Raw genomic sequence first — 14,925 nt, forward strand, 5'->3', positions numbered from 1 at the left:
GTTTTATTTACTAAACATGTTTAGTTTTATACCACCTGCGCGAATTATAGGAGGTATTTCATTGTTCATACGCCTAAAAAGAACGGCCCATGACATTTTATTTAACAATTTTAATACCGTCAAACTTTGCCTCCAGGGTAATCGCCCCAACGTGATATCAAATATTGGGGTAATTTTTACCAATATGGTAACCCCACGTTTATGACGTCATCTATTTTTTTTTTCTTTATTTATTTATAGAGGGTTATCTATGTCTATCCCTTACGGGCGCACGCGGTAGGCCGCATCTATGTAATGCTAGGTCTATGAAGACATCCATGAATGATCGGATGTTGCCTGTGGATGTTGCTTAACTCATTCGATTCACAATCATCGATACTGAAGAAATCGTCAATTTCGCGAATGGCAACCCCATAGTGTAAACCGGAACGTCCTCAGGGAACGACCTCTGAGTACAAATAATATGCTCAATTTCACTAAAAGGATCTTCAAGAAAATTGCAGAAAAATAAGCGTGAAAATATTAATTATATATTATAATTACGTCAAAGGAATGTAATAGTATTTAAGTTAGAATTACGAGGGTTTATGAGTGTGTTATCTGTAGGGCGCTTGTTTGGTCAATCGTCGGTATTATTAATTGTCAAAATCATTTAATACACCTCAAAACCTTAAAATATATTTCTATATTCGTTTTCATTAATTTAATGATTAATTAACTTAAATAGTGAATAATTCTACTAATATTTATGATGTCAATTATTTTATTTAAAACTTATCTCCACGGAAATTAGAAGAACGTGAACTTTTTTCTTTCGGCCTAAGGTTTATTTCACTACGACAACAATCACGGTCACCGGAAGGATTAAAGTTTGTTATGTTGGGGTTATCCGGATATCCGCTACTAAATTGTACGAGCGAGTTAGCGTCGGTCACATCACACAGCCATTTTCGGTTATTCGTTAACTACAACTTCGAGACTCGAGAGCATCGTTCGTTAGAAACTTGCAAAGTTAATTTTTGCTGCGGGGTAAGTTCTTTTAATTGTTTTAACAAGTGTTTATAGTAGATTTTTCGTTCATAAACAAGAATCAAATAAAAGTGGCACGCAGGAAGGAAAAAATAAAGTAATATTTACGAAACTTAACTACCATATACAGAATAGCGAGCGGCCCCACGTTGTCGACTCAAACTTTTAACGTTTTCTAGTCAGAATTCGTCTTGTTGGTAAAATCATTTGTCAGAAACAGACGATGCTAGTTAAGGGGAAAGCGTCCCTCTTTTATTAACTTAATTGTTAGTTTTGTATAACGAACCTCGTTTGGTATGTAGGCAGTTAGCCGCCACATAGTCTACCAGCTACTCTCTACACAGCCAGCGCAACGTCTGCCCGGTGTCATCTGAGGCGAAATCCAGTCTGTTTCACTTTAAGTACATGTTGTTCATTTAAAATTCCCTTAAGCGTTTTGCTCTGCGACCTGCTATCCATCCGAAGTTTTAACATATACCACGCCAGTGCCTGTCGCCTGAAACGCCTTGCTCAGGGCGTCTTGTCATCTCGGATATGAGTATCTCATTAACTATAGATAAATTCTGCGTCACCTACTACAATTTATTAAAAGGCTCATAAGCGCTTTAGCGAAAAAAGTAATTATTATTATTATTATTACGAGCCTATTGTGTCCCACTGCTGGGCAAAGGCCTCCCCCCTCTTCTTCCACTCGTCCCGGTTTTGAGCTACATATAAGCTATAGATTTCCAAGAAATTAACAACTTTAGTTCAGTGATAAAATTATTAAATTGGATGGAAAGTTTCTTTAGTTACATTTACAACATAAAGACACTTTCAATCTATGATTGCGAGACTTCATTTGTCTGACACATTAAATTACACATATCTTATTAGTAATTCAACTTCTATAATTTCAAATAGATTTGGTGATTACTAATAATTATTGGAAAATAATGCTAGTATTTAAAAAAAATCTTAGAACATTTAGATTTTATTTTGAATACACATTCTATTTTCGAACATTTAGTTCATTTTAAATGACAGATAGGTTTGTTCACACACAAACCAAAGAACACACTTTCATTATTTAGTTAGACATAAAGTATTACAGAACTTTGATTTTACTAAAGCGTTGACCAATCAAGAGCCATCAGCTTGCGACCTCGACCAACTTAGCTTTGAACCACCCTAGATTTAAGTAATTGAATGGAGTGAAAATTTAACCTATGCTGGGCTTATATAAGGCTTATGAAACCACTTTAACAAAATTTAATGTGTACTATATGAAACCTAGAGAAGTACAACAAAGTAGTGAACTCATACTTCATTTAATAGGTCTTGGAATCTCTAAGTAACTAGAACTCGGGCATGACTCAGGCAATCGGTTAGTTATCTTAGTATTTTGTGTCAACGTCGATACAGTGAAGGCGCTATTATTGTTTGTCCTTGTTACACACTCATTTTTAGGGTTCCTTAGCCAAATGGCAAAAAACGGAACCCTTATAGATTCGTCATGTGTCTGTTTGTCTGCCTGTCCGTCCGTATGTCACAGCCACTTATCTCTGAAACTATAAGAACTATACTGTTGAAACTTGGTAAGTAGATGTATTCTGTGAACCGCATTAAGATTTTCACACAAAAATAGAAAAAAAATACAATAAATTTTGGGGGTTCCCATACTTGAACTGAAACTCATAATTTTTTTTTCATCAAACCCATACGTGTGGGGTATCTATGTATAGGTCTTCAAAAACTATATTGAGGTTTCTAATATCATTTTTTTTCTAAACTGAATTGTTTGCGCGAGAGACGCTTCCAAAGTGGTAAAATGTGTGTCCCCCCCCCCCTGTAACTTCTAAAATAAGAGAATGATAATGCTGAAAAAAATATATGATGTACATTACCATGCAAACTTCCACCGAAAATTGGTTTGAACGAGATCTAAGTAGTTTTTTTTAATACGTCATAAATCGTAAACCGCAATTTACCTTTCACTCACGTTTCACATAAAAAATACATTGTTTAAATTGTGTAATGTACGGAACCCTCGGTGCGCGAGTCCGACTCTCACTTGGCCGGTTTTTTTCATTCCCCACCGGAAATTTGTGTGGTTTAAGGTGGGCTACAAATCTACTCGACCAATCGGACCATAGACCTAGCATTACATAGATCAGCTATACGCGTGCGCCCTTGAGGGACGGAACATACGCAATGCGACAAGCGACAATATGATTGGTCGATTAGATTTGTAGCCCACCATAAACCATACAAATTTATGGTGGGGAATAAAAAAAAATGTGAGACTGACAAGGACAAACAATAACGGCGTTTTCTCTGCTACTCCTAAAGTCGTCGTCAATAGAACTTGCAAATAATGTAAACAAATGTGGTATTTTCTATAAAAAGGGACCTTATTGTCGATGGCGCTTATGCCATTATTAACGATGCTTCGATATAAATACAATGCCGCGCGACGCTGTGCGGCGTAAGCGCCATCGACAATAAGGTCCCTTTTCATAGAAAATGCCCCAAAAATGACAGATTTTGTTAGCGTTTGACACATAACCAAAAAATTTTACGAAGGTTATTTTTCCGGAAATATTAATAATTAACATTCAATTTGACTAAAAAATTATATAAATAAAATATTTAAGTATACAGGGTGGAAATAGATTTTTGGTCAGTGAGGGTAGCTACCAGATTCCGTTGTTTAGGGCGGGTCACAGCGCACCGTCATATAAATCTCAACATACAATTAGGCGATACTTAGCATCTATTTTATTATTACTTAAAGACATAGACTGACTCTAGAATAGCTATACATATTTAGTCTTAGCCTACAGGCTCTGATGACATAAAAGTGTAAGAGGTTCATCTAAAGCATTATAGTTTAAGGTCTACAGTAGCTCAAGTAGCTGTTTTCGGCGCTATAATGCATGTTAAGACGCTAGTATATTTAGCTCAGTGATTTTTTTTTAAGAAATCAAGTAAAAACTATCAATCGAGTAAAAAAAAAAATTAAATTGCCGTTTTTTGCCAAAAGTATTCAGTATATGTTTTTGAGTATTTTTTGTAAGTAATGTATACAATGAGCTTTTATTTAAGATGTTAAACATTGAAATCGGTCAAATAGTTTTGCGTGTAGAATTTTTTAAAATATATTTTGAAGAAATTTACACTCACATTCAAACTTTCATATTTCGTGAAGTATGAGAGGTATCGGTGTCGGGTTTTTTTTATAATATTTGTTATTTGTTCAGTAATATATACATGCATTAAACTATTCATATTCCGTACATTTTTTATGAGAAATCAAGTAAAAACTATCAATCGTAAAAAAAAAAAACTTAAGACCGATTTTTGTCGAAAGTATTCAGTATATATTTTTTGAGTATTTTTTTAAAAGTAATGTATATAATGAGCTTTTTTTTTGAGATATTCAATATTTAAATCGGTTCATTGGTTTAGCTTATAGAATTTTTTGAAATATTTTTTTAAGAAGTGGCGCCATCTCTGTTCCTAAGGGGTGAAACTTGCGCTGCTGCGGGTCAAATCACTCAGTTTGGTCCCTACTAGCACTGTGCAAAGCGGCTTGCTTTTATCATGAAGTGCAGCATCCGGGCAAAAAAAGTATGACTAAGTGCCGAGTAGGTAATGCCAAAAGTATCCCTCTTTGTGATCCTTTGTGTGTAATAACAAATTATTAAAGTGAAGTTTTAAAAACCGTTTTCAAAGCAAAAAAGGCACTCCAAACAAACATTGTTCGATCAAAATTTTCCTTATATTTTTTCTCGACGTAGCGGCATAACATATAATTAACTACATTAACGTTAACCGAGGGCAAAAACACCAATTTTCAAGATCATGAACCTACAATTACCTATTCATAAAACAGGAGGTAGGTAACTAAAAATTGTTTTTTTTTTTTTTCACAGCAATATGTCGAGGCAAAGGCATTTTTGTCGTGACGACGAGACCGGCGAGATTATCACGTACCTCGTTAACGATGAGACGGGCGAGCCGACGCCATCTTCGTCTACCGTCGTGCACGGGCCGCGCGAGTCCGCGCCTCCAACCGAGACCATACAGTTTCCTAAGGGATACATGAGCAAGACGAAAAAATTCCAAGCATTAAAAGAGAATATAATCAGAGGTTCGAACATGTTTAGTCCAAGGTTGCTTCTGATACCGGCAGTTTTTCCAGCAGTTCTGATCATGCTACTTATAATTGCTGAAGTGTTCCTACACGTCTGTTGCCACGAACAGAACAAGTCGCTGAAGAACCCAAGCCTGTACTACAGCAGTCCGCTCCACATGGTCACGAGCATCTTCTGCGGAGTGTGCCGGGAGAACGAGATGTCTTCTAAGATCGGACAGCTGCAGGATCTGAGGAGGTGCCGCTACGGTTACTTTAAGTGAATGACCATTTAGTAATTTTAATTTACAAGTATTAACGCTCTCTTATGCATTTCTAGGATATAATTGGGATATGCCAGAAAAACTAGCCCCCATTTATTTATATTTTATATTGCATATTCACAAGAACTTTATATAACTGTTACTGGAACCAGGTGGTAACCCAATAGGGTATTTTAACATGGACGTTAGAATCTAAACAAAATACAGTATAATGATTCATTCCCTATAACGTCCATATTTGTTAGCTATAGTTGCGTCACTTTAATATTAATTGTTCTCTTTATAACGAAATCTCTCTATAACATCCGCTCGCTCGAGTGTCGCTATAAGTGGTATTTTCTATAAAAAGGGACCTTATTGTCGATGGCGCTTACGCCATTATAAACGATGCTCCGATATAAACACAATGCCGCGCGACGCTGTGCGGCGTAAGCGCCATCGACAATAAGGTCCCTTTTATAGAAAATGCCCCATATATAGTTTACACTGTACTGTTTAAGCTACTTTTAGCCATGTAGTTATGCAGTCAATAAAACCTTAAATCCTTTTCAATACAGAACTTGCCAGCATGCTCAAGAAACTCATAATTCTCATAAAGCTTAATTTGTGCCATTTTCAACCAAAAGGGTACTTATTGTCGCTTGTCAGTAAGGCGCTGTTTCCATGTAGCTTCAATTAGAAATCAACCTTATCAACAAGCGACAATGTTGTACCTTTTGGTTGAAAACATTTGGTTGAAAAAGATAAAAAATACACGCTTAATATCAAAACATCCTAAAATATTGTCAAAAAGCTAAAAAAATTAAGTAGGAAAAAGTTACATAATTATACCTACCCTTTAATTACATGACATAATGTTGAATTGGCAACTATCACAGCCAGAGTAATTTACTTTTAAAATGTTCTATTATTATTTTTAACAAATTGTCAATGAGTAGTATAAAATCCATTGATAAAAGATCACACTTTTCTATTGAAATACAAGCTTGTTTCCATACTTTTGGCGTGGGGTGTAATAAAACTAGGAAATCATGAACATGCAGACCACGGGCACCGTGAAAATAAAGAAACGGGCGAGCTGTCAAAAACGAAATTTGTATCAAAGGCTGAAGTAGTTTATCATTATCAGGCTGATACGCCAAATCGCTTCCATTCAAGTCGATCTCGAGCATTCTATCCTAATGCAGTTCCAGTTCCAGGGCCGTCAACGCTCACTATTCCTCAGTCACCCACGAAGATGTAAGGCATGATGCCGACCTCTTCACATTATGTCACAAAAAGAAAAAGAAGACATCAAAAAATTCAAGATTAAAGCTAATCCAATTCCGAAATCAGTGATTGAAGGCTGTAGAAACCTTCCTGAGGTGCCAAAGAAATTGTCAACAGTTCCTGAACCATTCAAATTGACCGAAGTCAATAAAAAATTTGCTCAATCACCCATACATGTTCCTGTATTCAAAGCGCGTCCTGCACCCAAACACATACTTGAGAAACTGGATATTCCACTCGCCATACCGGTCACTTCCAAGTTCCGCTAAACAGCACCCCCTCAGCCTAAACCACCCGAGCCAGTTAAAAAGCCAGTCCGTCCTGGACCCCAAACGGTAGAGCCATTTTCATTTGAGAAGAAAGATGAAGAAATGAAGCGCCGTCATGAAGAGAAAATTAAAAAAAACAATTTTAAGAGGAACGCAAACAAGCATGTCAATTTAAAGCTCAGCCAGTGCCAGGAGCTGTAAAGAAGCTAATGCAAGTTGCTACAGTCAAATGTGGTTCATCTTCAGCATCCGCAGAGAATAAAGATGCCTCAATGTGTTCGTAGAATGAAGAGACATTAATCGCCCAACCTCGTTCGTAATAATGTAAACAAATTTGACGTTTTCAACCAAAAGGTACTACATTGTCGCTTGTTGATAAGGTTGATTTCTAATTGAAGCTATATGGAAATAGCGCCTTACTGACAAGCGACAATAAGTACCCTTTTAGTTGAAAATGGCACATATATTTTGACATTAAGCTAACTTTCACTTCACATTTCAGACAACTAAAATTGTCAAAGAAATCCAAAATAAAAGCAATCAACTACAGCATACTGACCAAGGAAGACTTTTCTCGACGGCAAACCCGACTTGAAAGAACTCGTTGACAGTGTCAGGGAGCTACAGAATTATACGAGGGAGACTTATGCCCTGTATCAGAGGGCTATGGAACTGGATGAGGTAGTTTTGAGGGATGCAGAAGAGAAAGTGGAACGGGTTACGAAACATTTGTCGGAACAAAGTCATAATAAGTACCCTTTTGGTTGAAAATGGCTCAAATTATTATATTATATGCAAGTCCTATTAACGACAACTTTAGGCCAGTATGTATAATTACTAGAATGATCACATTGTTTTATAGCATTTATTATTAACATTAATCGCCCAACCTCGTTCGTAATAATGTAATAGTAGATTGTTAACCAAGGGATGAAAGGCACTCACTCTGCCGAGGTATTTTGGCGCTCGAACTTCCCCTTTATATTATTATTATATTTCTTAAGGGTACTTTCAGTTAACAATTTAGGTAAAAGTATCGTTATTTATGGAATGAAGAGTCAAATATCAGAATGGAAATTGTGTCAGCGTCGCGCCCGCGCCGCCGGAGCCACCTTACCTCCCAAAAAACATCTACCACCACAATATGTCAGCAAGGAACCTGCTTGACATAGTGTCTATGCAAAACATAGACAAACATAAGCAAGAACCACTTGTGGTTCTGGAGCGTCTTCGAGACGACGAAATACCATCCGCGCCCGTGCCCGTGGCGAACGGGCGGCGCGTCCGACCTAGGATCCGGGTGCCCTTGAGACGGCGGAAGGTCCAGGGCAAAAAGGGCAACATGTGCCTGAAGTCGGGCAAACGAAAGTCCACCGAGGCTGGCAAGGGACCCATCAAGAAACGCAAGAAGCTGTCCTCGGAGTCCACGGACGATATACCGCTCGTTACTACTTCCAACAACAGGCCCGCCAAGCTGCGCAACGGACTACTCACACACAAGGAAATCACAGATAAAAAAGTGAAACCGTCAGTAAGAGAGAAACGTGCGCCCACACCAAAGAAAACCGTCACGAAGGAGCGGAGCGACACTACACTAACTATTGAGAAACCCACTTTAAGGGCAGAGTCCACAGCCGCTGATGATCGAAGCTTCACATTTAAGGAGCCGCCAAGCCCGGCACGCCTAAGCTACAGGTTGTACAAGAAAGCAGCCGCCGCTACAGCTCGTCAAAAGAAAGGGCTGCCGAAGGACCCGCGCTGGTCCACTCTCCGCTCGGCACGAGCGCCCTCCGAGACCAGAGGCATAGTGCGGCGCCTGCGCAACAAAGCCACTAGGTAAAAAGCCACCGAAACCCGGCAGTCAGGAAAGCGGGCTCGAAATCAAACACAGATGACACGCCTCTAACGCCGCCGGGCCCGTCCGGTTTCAGAGTGCCACGACCGCCGCCCTCTGAAAGCACCTATGTCCCATCAGAACAGGATTCTCTTGATTCCTACAGGCTTTCAATCCCTCCCCGTTATAATTTCGATGAGTCTTAAGGCGGGTCCGTCCGGTTTCAAATCACCGATGCCTCCACCCACTAAAACCGGCGCAGCGGTGCCGTATTATCGTCGCGATTCACTAGAATCCATCGAACGATTTCGAGGGTCTGGAGAACTCGAGCAGCCGTAGCAGTATAATAGACGTGGGAGGCCCCATGTTATACGCGCCATCGCCAGTTCCCAGCGTCGCTCCCTCCACCGACGGGTATGTTCATAGTGTTCATACTACCGTATAATACCGTGCGCTCGGGTAGTTTCTCGCCCGCCCTGCCGCCCCCGGCGCCCGCGCCCCGTGCACTGGCGCGGAGGGCTGCGGCCCGCGCCCCGCAGTCTGCGCCTGCGCCGGTCCGTCACCGTCAAAGGAAGACAATAAAATCGTTTTATAAAAAAAAATGACTTGCAAAAAGTATATAACCACTACGATGACTTGATAAACTTGATTATGACTGACATTCAAATCACTGCCACGGATTGGCCACGGATAGCAAAATACGTTTTTAATTTAAAAAACTAATTTCACTGCCGAGTTTCTCAAAAATCCCACGAAATAATATTTTCTCTATTTTATTATTTATTATTATTATTTAGCTTTATCCCACATTAGTGGTCCCCAAGGGTATAAGCCTCCTCCATCTGTCTCCACCTCTCTTTGTCGGTGGCAACATCCATCCATTTTTTTCCCGCAGCCTGTACAATGTCATCTGCCCATCTTTTTCTTTGCCTTCCCGCTCTTCTCTTTCCAGCTGGGCCTGGCCATTTTGTTACAAGATTTGTCCACCTTTGATCCTGATATCTTGCTACATGACCTGCCCACCTCCACTTTTGTTTCAGACTAAACTGCAGGGCATCTGTTATCTTTGTTCTCTTGCGGATGTCTATATTTCTTGTTTTTTGTATTCTTCTTAAATTTAAAATACTTCTTTCCATTGCATGCTGGCAAGATAGAATTTTGTTCTTCGCTCTTTCCGTGTAAACCCATGTTTGGCATGCATATGTCAAGCTAGGAAGAATGCAGGAGTCCATTATGATCTTTTTCATGTTAAGATTGTAATTGCCTTTGAGAATTTCTTTTTGTGCCCAGTATTTCTTCCAGGTTGTGTTTATTCTTCTATCAATTTCATTTTCATTACTGGTTGTTGCGAAAGATACTAATTTTCCCAGATATACATAGTCTTCCACATAATCTATGGGTTTTTCCTCTATTTTGATAGTCTTCTTGTTGTAGTTTGACATGATTTTAGTTTTAGATGCATTCATGTGCAGGCCGATTTTTTTGCTTTCAAAGTCCAGTTCTTGTAGCATTTTTTCCATGTCTTTTGCTGATTCACTAAAGATGGCTATGTCATCAGCAAATCTTAAATGCGTTAGTTTTTTGTTTGATATCCATATTCCTTTTCGATTCCAGTCCATTTTCTTGAAAATATCCTCCAGAACCGCTATAAATAGTTTTGGAGAGAGTGATAGAGATATTTTCTCTATAATTATAATAATTATTTACGGTTACATATAGTGTAAACTTATGAAATCTCTTCTCACTGTGCGATGGAGAACAAGAAATACGCTGGTGACAATTTCAAAGTGCCAACGTTGCCCGTACGCCATCCCCTGCAGTCGAACACTAAAGAAAACATCTCGGACACGAATGGATTGAAATTTTCTAACTGTGCGATGGAGAACAAGAAACCCGCTGGTGATAATTTCAAAGTGCCAACGTTGCCCGTACGCCGTCCCCTGCAGTCGAGCAGTAAAGGTAAAGATAACATCTCAGACACGAATGAATTGAAAGCTTCTGTGCGATGAAGAACAAGAAACCCGCTGGTGATCATTTCAAAGTGCTAACGTTGCCCGTACGCCGTCCCCTGCAGTCGAGCAGTAAAGTTAAAGATAACATCCCAGACACGAATGAATTGAAAGCTTCTAACTGTGCGATTAAGAACAAGAAACCCGCTGGTGATAATTTCAAAGTGCCAACGTTGCCTGTACGCCGTCCCCAGCAGTCGAGCACTAAAGATAACATCCTAGACACAAATGAATTGAAAGCTTCTAACTGTGCGATGGAGAACAAGAAACCCGCTGGTGATAATTTCAAAGTGCCAACGTTGCCCGTACGCCGTCCCCTGCAGTCGAGCAGTAAAGGTAAAGATAACATCTCAGACACAAATGAATTGAAAGCTTCTAACTGTGCGATGAAGAACAAGAAACCCGCTGCTGATAATTTCAAAGTGCCAATGTTGCCCGTATGCCGTCCCCTGCAGTCGAACACTAAAGAAAACATCCCAGACACGGATGAATTGAAAGCTTCTAACTGTGCGATGGAGAACAAGAAACTCGCTGGTAATAATTTCAAAGTGCCAACGTTGCCCGTACGCCGTCCCCTGCAGTCGAGCAGTAAAGGTAAGTATGTATGTCTATGCCTGTCCATTATTTAACTATACTTGTATATATATATGTAATCACTATGTTGCACCGCCTACAAATTATCTGCTTTGCCCGAAGGTTGACTGGTAGAGAATGCCTCATAGCATTAAGTCCGCCTTTTGTACGATTGTATTTTCTTTTGTGCAATAAAGATTAAATAAATAAATAAATAAATAAAATAATTTCAAAGTGCCAACGTTGCCCGTACGCCGTCCCCTGCAGTCGAGCAGTAAAGGTAAAGATAACATCTCAGACACGAATAAATTGAAAGCTTCTAACTATGCGATGAAGAACAAGAAACCTGCTGGTGATAATTTCAAAGTGCCAACGTTGCCCGTACGCCGTCCCCTGCAGTCGAACACTAAAGATAACATCCCAGACACGAATGAATTGAAAGCTTCTAACTGTGCTATGGAGAACAAGAAACCCGCTGGTGATAATTTCAAAGTGCCAACGTTGCCTGTGCGCCGTCCCCAGCAGTCGAGCACTAAAGATAACATCCCAGAGACAAATGAATTGAATGATCCTATGACTGTATCGAGATATAATAGAGATAGTAATAGTAATAGCCTTTATTTCATGCTTCTTTTTTTTACAATTACATAAATTTCAATTATTATTGGTTTATTATTTGCATGTCGCTTGAGCGGAAAAGGCCTCCCCCAGTTTTTCCCATTCCTTCCTATCCTGTGCTGTTCTCCACCAGTATCTGTCGAAGTTCACTAGCTCGTCTCTCCATCTTTTATTTGGTCTTTTTTGTTTTCTCGTTATTCCTATTGGTGACCATTCTGTGACACGTTTAGTCCACCGGTTATCCGTTGTTCGACATATATGGCCAGCCCAGGCCCATTTGTTCTTTTTTATTGCGTATATTGTATCTTTTACTCCAGTTTTCTCTCTTATGACTTCGTTTCTGATTCTGTTCTTAATTTTACTTTTTAACATTGATATAACTGAATTTTAATAGAGAGAAATTAATATTAAAGTAAAGCAACTATAGGCAACACCATGTCGACGTTATAGGGAGTGAATCGTTATATCGAGTGACGTTATATATGGAGTTTACACTGTATTTGCTATTACATGGCCCTAGTAAAGAACCTAAAACAAGACGAATTCTTTAGACATTTGAGGGTACTGTTCCAGTTTCAGTGGTCATACTCAGGTGTGAATATTATTCGAATGTAACGAAAAAACTCGGGCAACACTAAAAACATTACTGTATGTTAACATGAGGTAAAAAAAAAAGTTTTTTAAAGTATTTGTAACTTATCCTAAGATTAAATCTAAATTTTACCAGAACCCTCTTAGAGGAGGCATATACCGCCAGCTTTTTCCATTTTGTACGGTATCTATTTATACATTAAGTTATTTTATAGTACATATGGTGCTACTTTACCGCACTAGTACGATAAAGTGCACATTACGTAACTATGTCGAAAATTTAAAGAGCCATATGTACTGTAAAACGTTGTACGATACGTGTGCGAATAGGTAATTCGCAACTCGTGTCGACTTAAAACTTAATTTATCGCCACTCGTTACGAATTTCCTATTTATCGCACTTGTATCGTAATGTACTATTGTATGGTCTCATTTCTCTCTTTACATTTTTAAATTTATGTAGACCTAATTTAAATGGTGCTCTGAGCAAAGAATAAGTATATAGCATTCTCTGGATAGCTAAACAAAAATAGGTATGTCTCTATTATATGTGACGTTTTCAACCAAAAGGTATCACATTGTCGCTTGTCGTTGATTTCAAATTAAAACTATATGAAAATAGCGCCTTATTGACAACCGACAATAAGTACCCTTATTTGGTTGAGAATGGCACTTATAGAACACTTATACTATTGCGGATAGATAAACAAAAAGAGATCTCTATTATACGCGGTGGCTAAAAAATAAGCGCATTCCCGTTGCCAGGGAGGTTTTGGGATTATACTGTGCAACTTTTACTATGGGACCAACCACGAAATCGCGAAAAAAAAATTACCCTCCCATAGAAAATGGACCAGCCAAAATGTATGACAGCCAAATTTTTTTTTCGCGATTTCGTGGTTGGTCCCATAGTAAAAGTAAAAGTTGCTCAGTATAATCCCAAAACCTCCCTGGAAACGGGAATGCACTTATTTTTTAGCCACCCTGTATAATCCAACTAACAAAGATTCCTTTCTAACCGCTCTTTTTTTTACTTGTTTTCTTATTGTGATATTTAGTTACTAGTTGTTTTACTCTAAATAAAGATTTTTGTTAATTTTGCAATTGTCTTTCCTTACAACTATTTGTTTTTTAGGACTTATTTTATTGATAAATATTTTTTCACCACCTATTCGAAAAAGGGCTTTTTCTTCCCCGCTAGGAGGGATCAAACTGGCACTTTTCTTCCCTGCTAGGAGGGATCAAAGTGGCACTTTTCTGTTCTAGGACGTTTTTTTTTGCATACAATTTTTTTAGATCAAATAATATTTTCCACCTTGGGCGTTAACACTTGAATCCCTCACTACGCTCAATTCTATTTTAGAATACCTCGCTACGCTCAGGATTCAATTATAGAATCCTTCGCTTCGTTCAGAATTGTATGCCCTCGCCGTAAATATGTTATTTTGCTTCCTTGTGACACAATCTACAATTTACCCTCACTAGCTCGGAAAGCCGTCTTTTATCCTTTCAAACAAGCGGGTAAAACGCATTTTATCCACTAGTGGGGAAAGTAATTTGACCTTGGAGCGTATTACTCTCTATGGCGGTGGCCCACATCGGTGAGTGAATGAGTAAGTATACTCCGATTTGTAACTAAATTCCCAATAAACTAACCTCACTCAGATCCTTTTTTTCTTTCGTAATAATGGAAAATATGTAAAGAAGTAAACTCAAATTTCCCTTTTGTATACTCTAGCACTTAAAATAAATATAGATGTATCCTTTTAGCTTTGTTTAGTTTCTTAAAACATACGGAAAAGAGAAAAAGTGAGGTTAGATTATTGTAATATTTAATTAGGTCTCCAGCGCCTCGACCACGGCGAAACCCGTTTTTTTTAAATCTTTATTAAAGGGCTTTTTCGAGTGAACGAATGAAACCCGTATTGTAATTGTAATCAGTAATCACGGGTGTTACACTGCCAAGATAAGGGTTAACCTGCTTGATGGCACTTGGGCGAAGGTCGAAGGAATCTTCAGGAGTGAGATGAAACCAGTGTGTACCTCTTATGGCGTATATTGGGAAAGTTTCTTATATCTATCCTAAACTAGTCTATTGATTATAGCGCCACCTGGACTTTCTCGTGAACTACGTACCCTGGTGGGTGCGTAAAGTAGGCAAGCCATCAAGGTATGAATGGTATAGAAAGGATCGCAATCTCTTATGGCAGAATTGTTGCAAAAGTGACCGCTTTCAGCTTTAAATAATAGTTCCTAATCTCTCCGGGGGCGCTAGTCAGGCTCTGGGACATGTATATCATTATTGGCCACAGCATCTTGACAGATGACTGTT

At 38.8% G+C, this 14,925-nt stretch overlaps 2 protein-coding genes, 1 long non-coding RNA gene and 1 pseudogene across 3 annotated transcripts in view; all 4 read left to right on the forward strand.

Annotated features, from left to right (window-relative positions):
- LOC134754525 (uncharacterized) overlaps positions 1-14,925 on the forward strand; it is a 267,264-nt gene that overhangs the window by 221,439 nt on the left and 30,900 nt on the right. The gene's annotated exons all lie outside the window — the stretch shown is intronic.
- LOC134754077 (uncharacterized) lies at positions 915-5,769 on the forward strand. The gene is made up of 2 exons (XM_063690152.1): positions 915-1,029; positions 4,947-5,769. The coding sequence occupies exon 2, from the start codon at positions 4,951-4,953 to the stop codon at positions 5,428-5,430; it is 480 nt and encodes a 159-aa protein (XP_063546222.1). The 5' UTR covers positions 915-1,029; positions 4,947-4,950; the 3' UTR covers positions 5,431-5,769.
- LOC134754689 (targeting protein for Xklp2-B-like) lies at positions 5,609-7,252 on the forward strand (annotated as a pseudogene).
- LOC134754660 (uncharacterized) lies at positions 10,484-13,697 on the forward strand. The gene is made up of 2 exons (XM_063690999.1): positions 10,484-11,405; positions 11,665-13,697. Exons 1-2 carry the CDS (start codon positions 10,808-10,810, stop codon positions 12,033-12,035), a joined length of 969 nt encoding a protein of 322 aa, XP_063547069.1. The 5' UTR covers positions 10,484-10,807; the 3' UTR covers positions 12,036-13,697.

Source organism: Cydia strobilella, chromosome Z (genome assembly GCF_947568885.1).
Source record: "Cydia strobilella chromosome Z, ilCydStro3.1, whole genome shotgun sequence".
Taxonomy (NCBI): Eukaryota; Metazoa; Arthropoda; class Insecta; order Lepidoptera; family Tortricidae; genus Cydia; species Cydia strobilella.

Excerpts from the sequence above, each read along its gene's own strand:
- LOC134754077 (XM_063690152.1), top strand. The coding sequence starts at position 4,951 with ATGTCGAGGCAAAGGCATTTTTGTCGTGACGACGAGACCGGCGAGATT.
- LOC134754660 (XM_063690999.1), top strand. The coding sequence starts at position 10,808 with ATGAAGAACAAGAAACCCGCTGGTGATCATTTCAAAGTGCTAACGTTG. Across the intron at positions 11,406-11,664 it reads CCTGCAGTCGAGCAGTAAAG|GTAAAGATAACATCTCAGAC; the intron begins GTAAGTATGTAT and ends CGAGCAGTAAAG.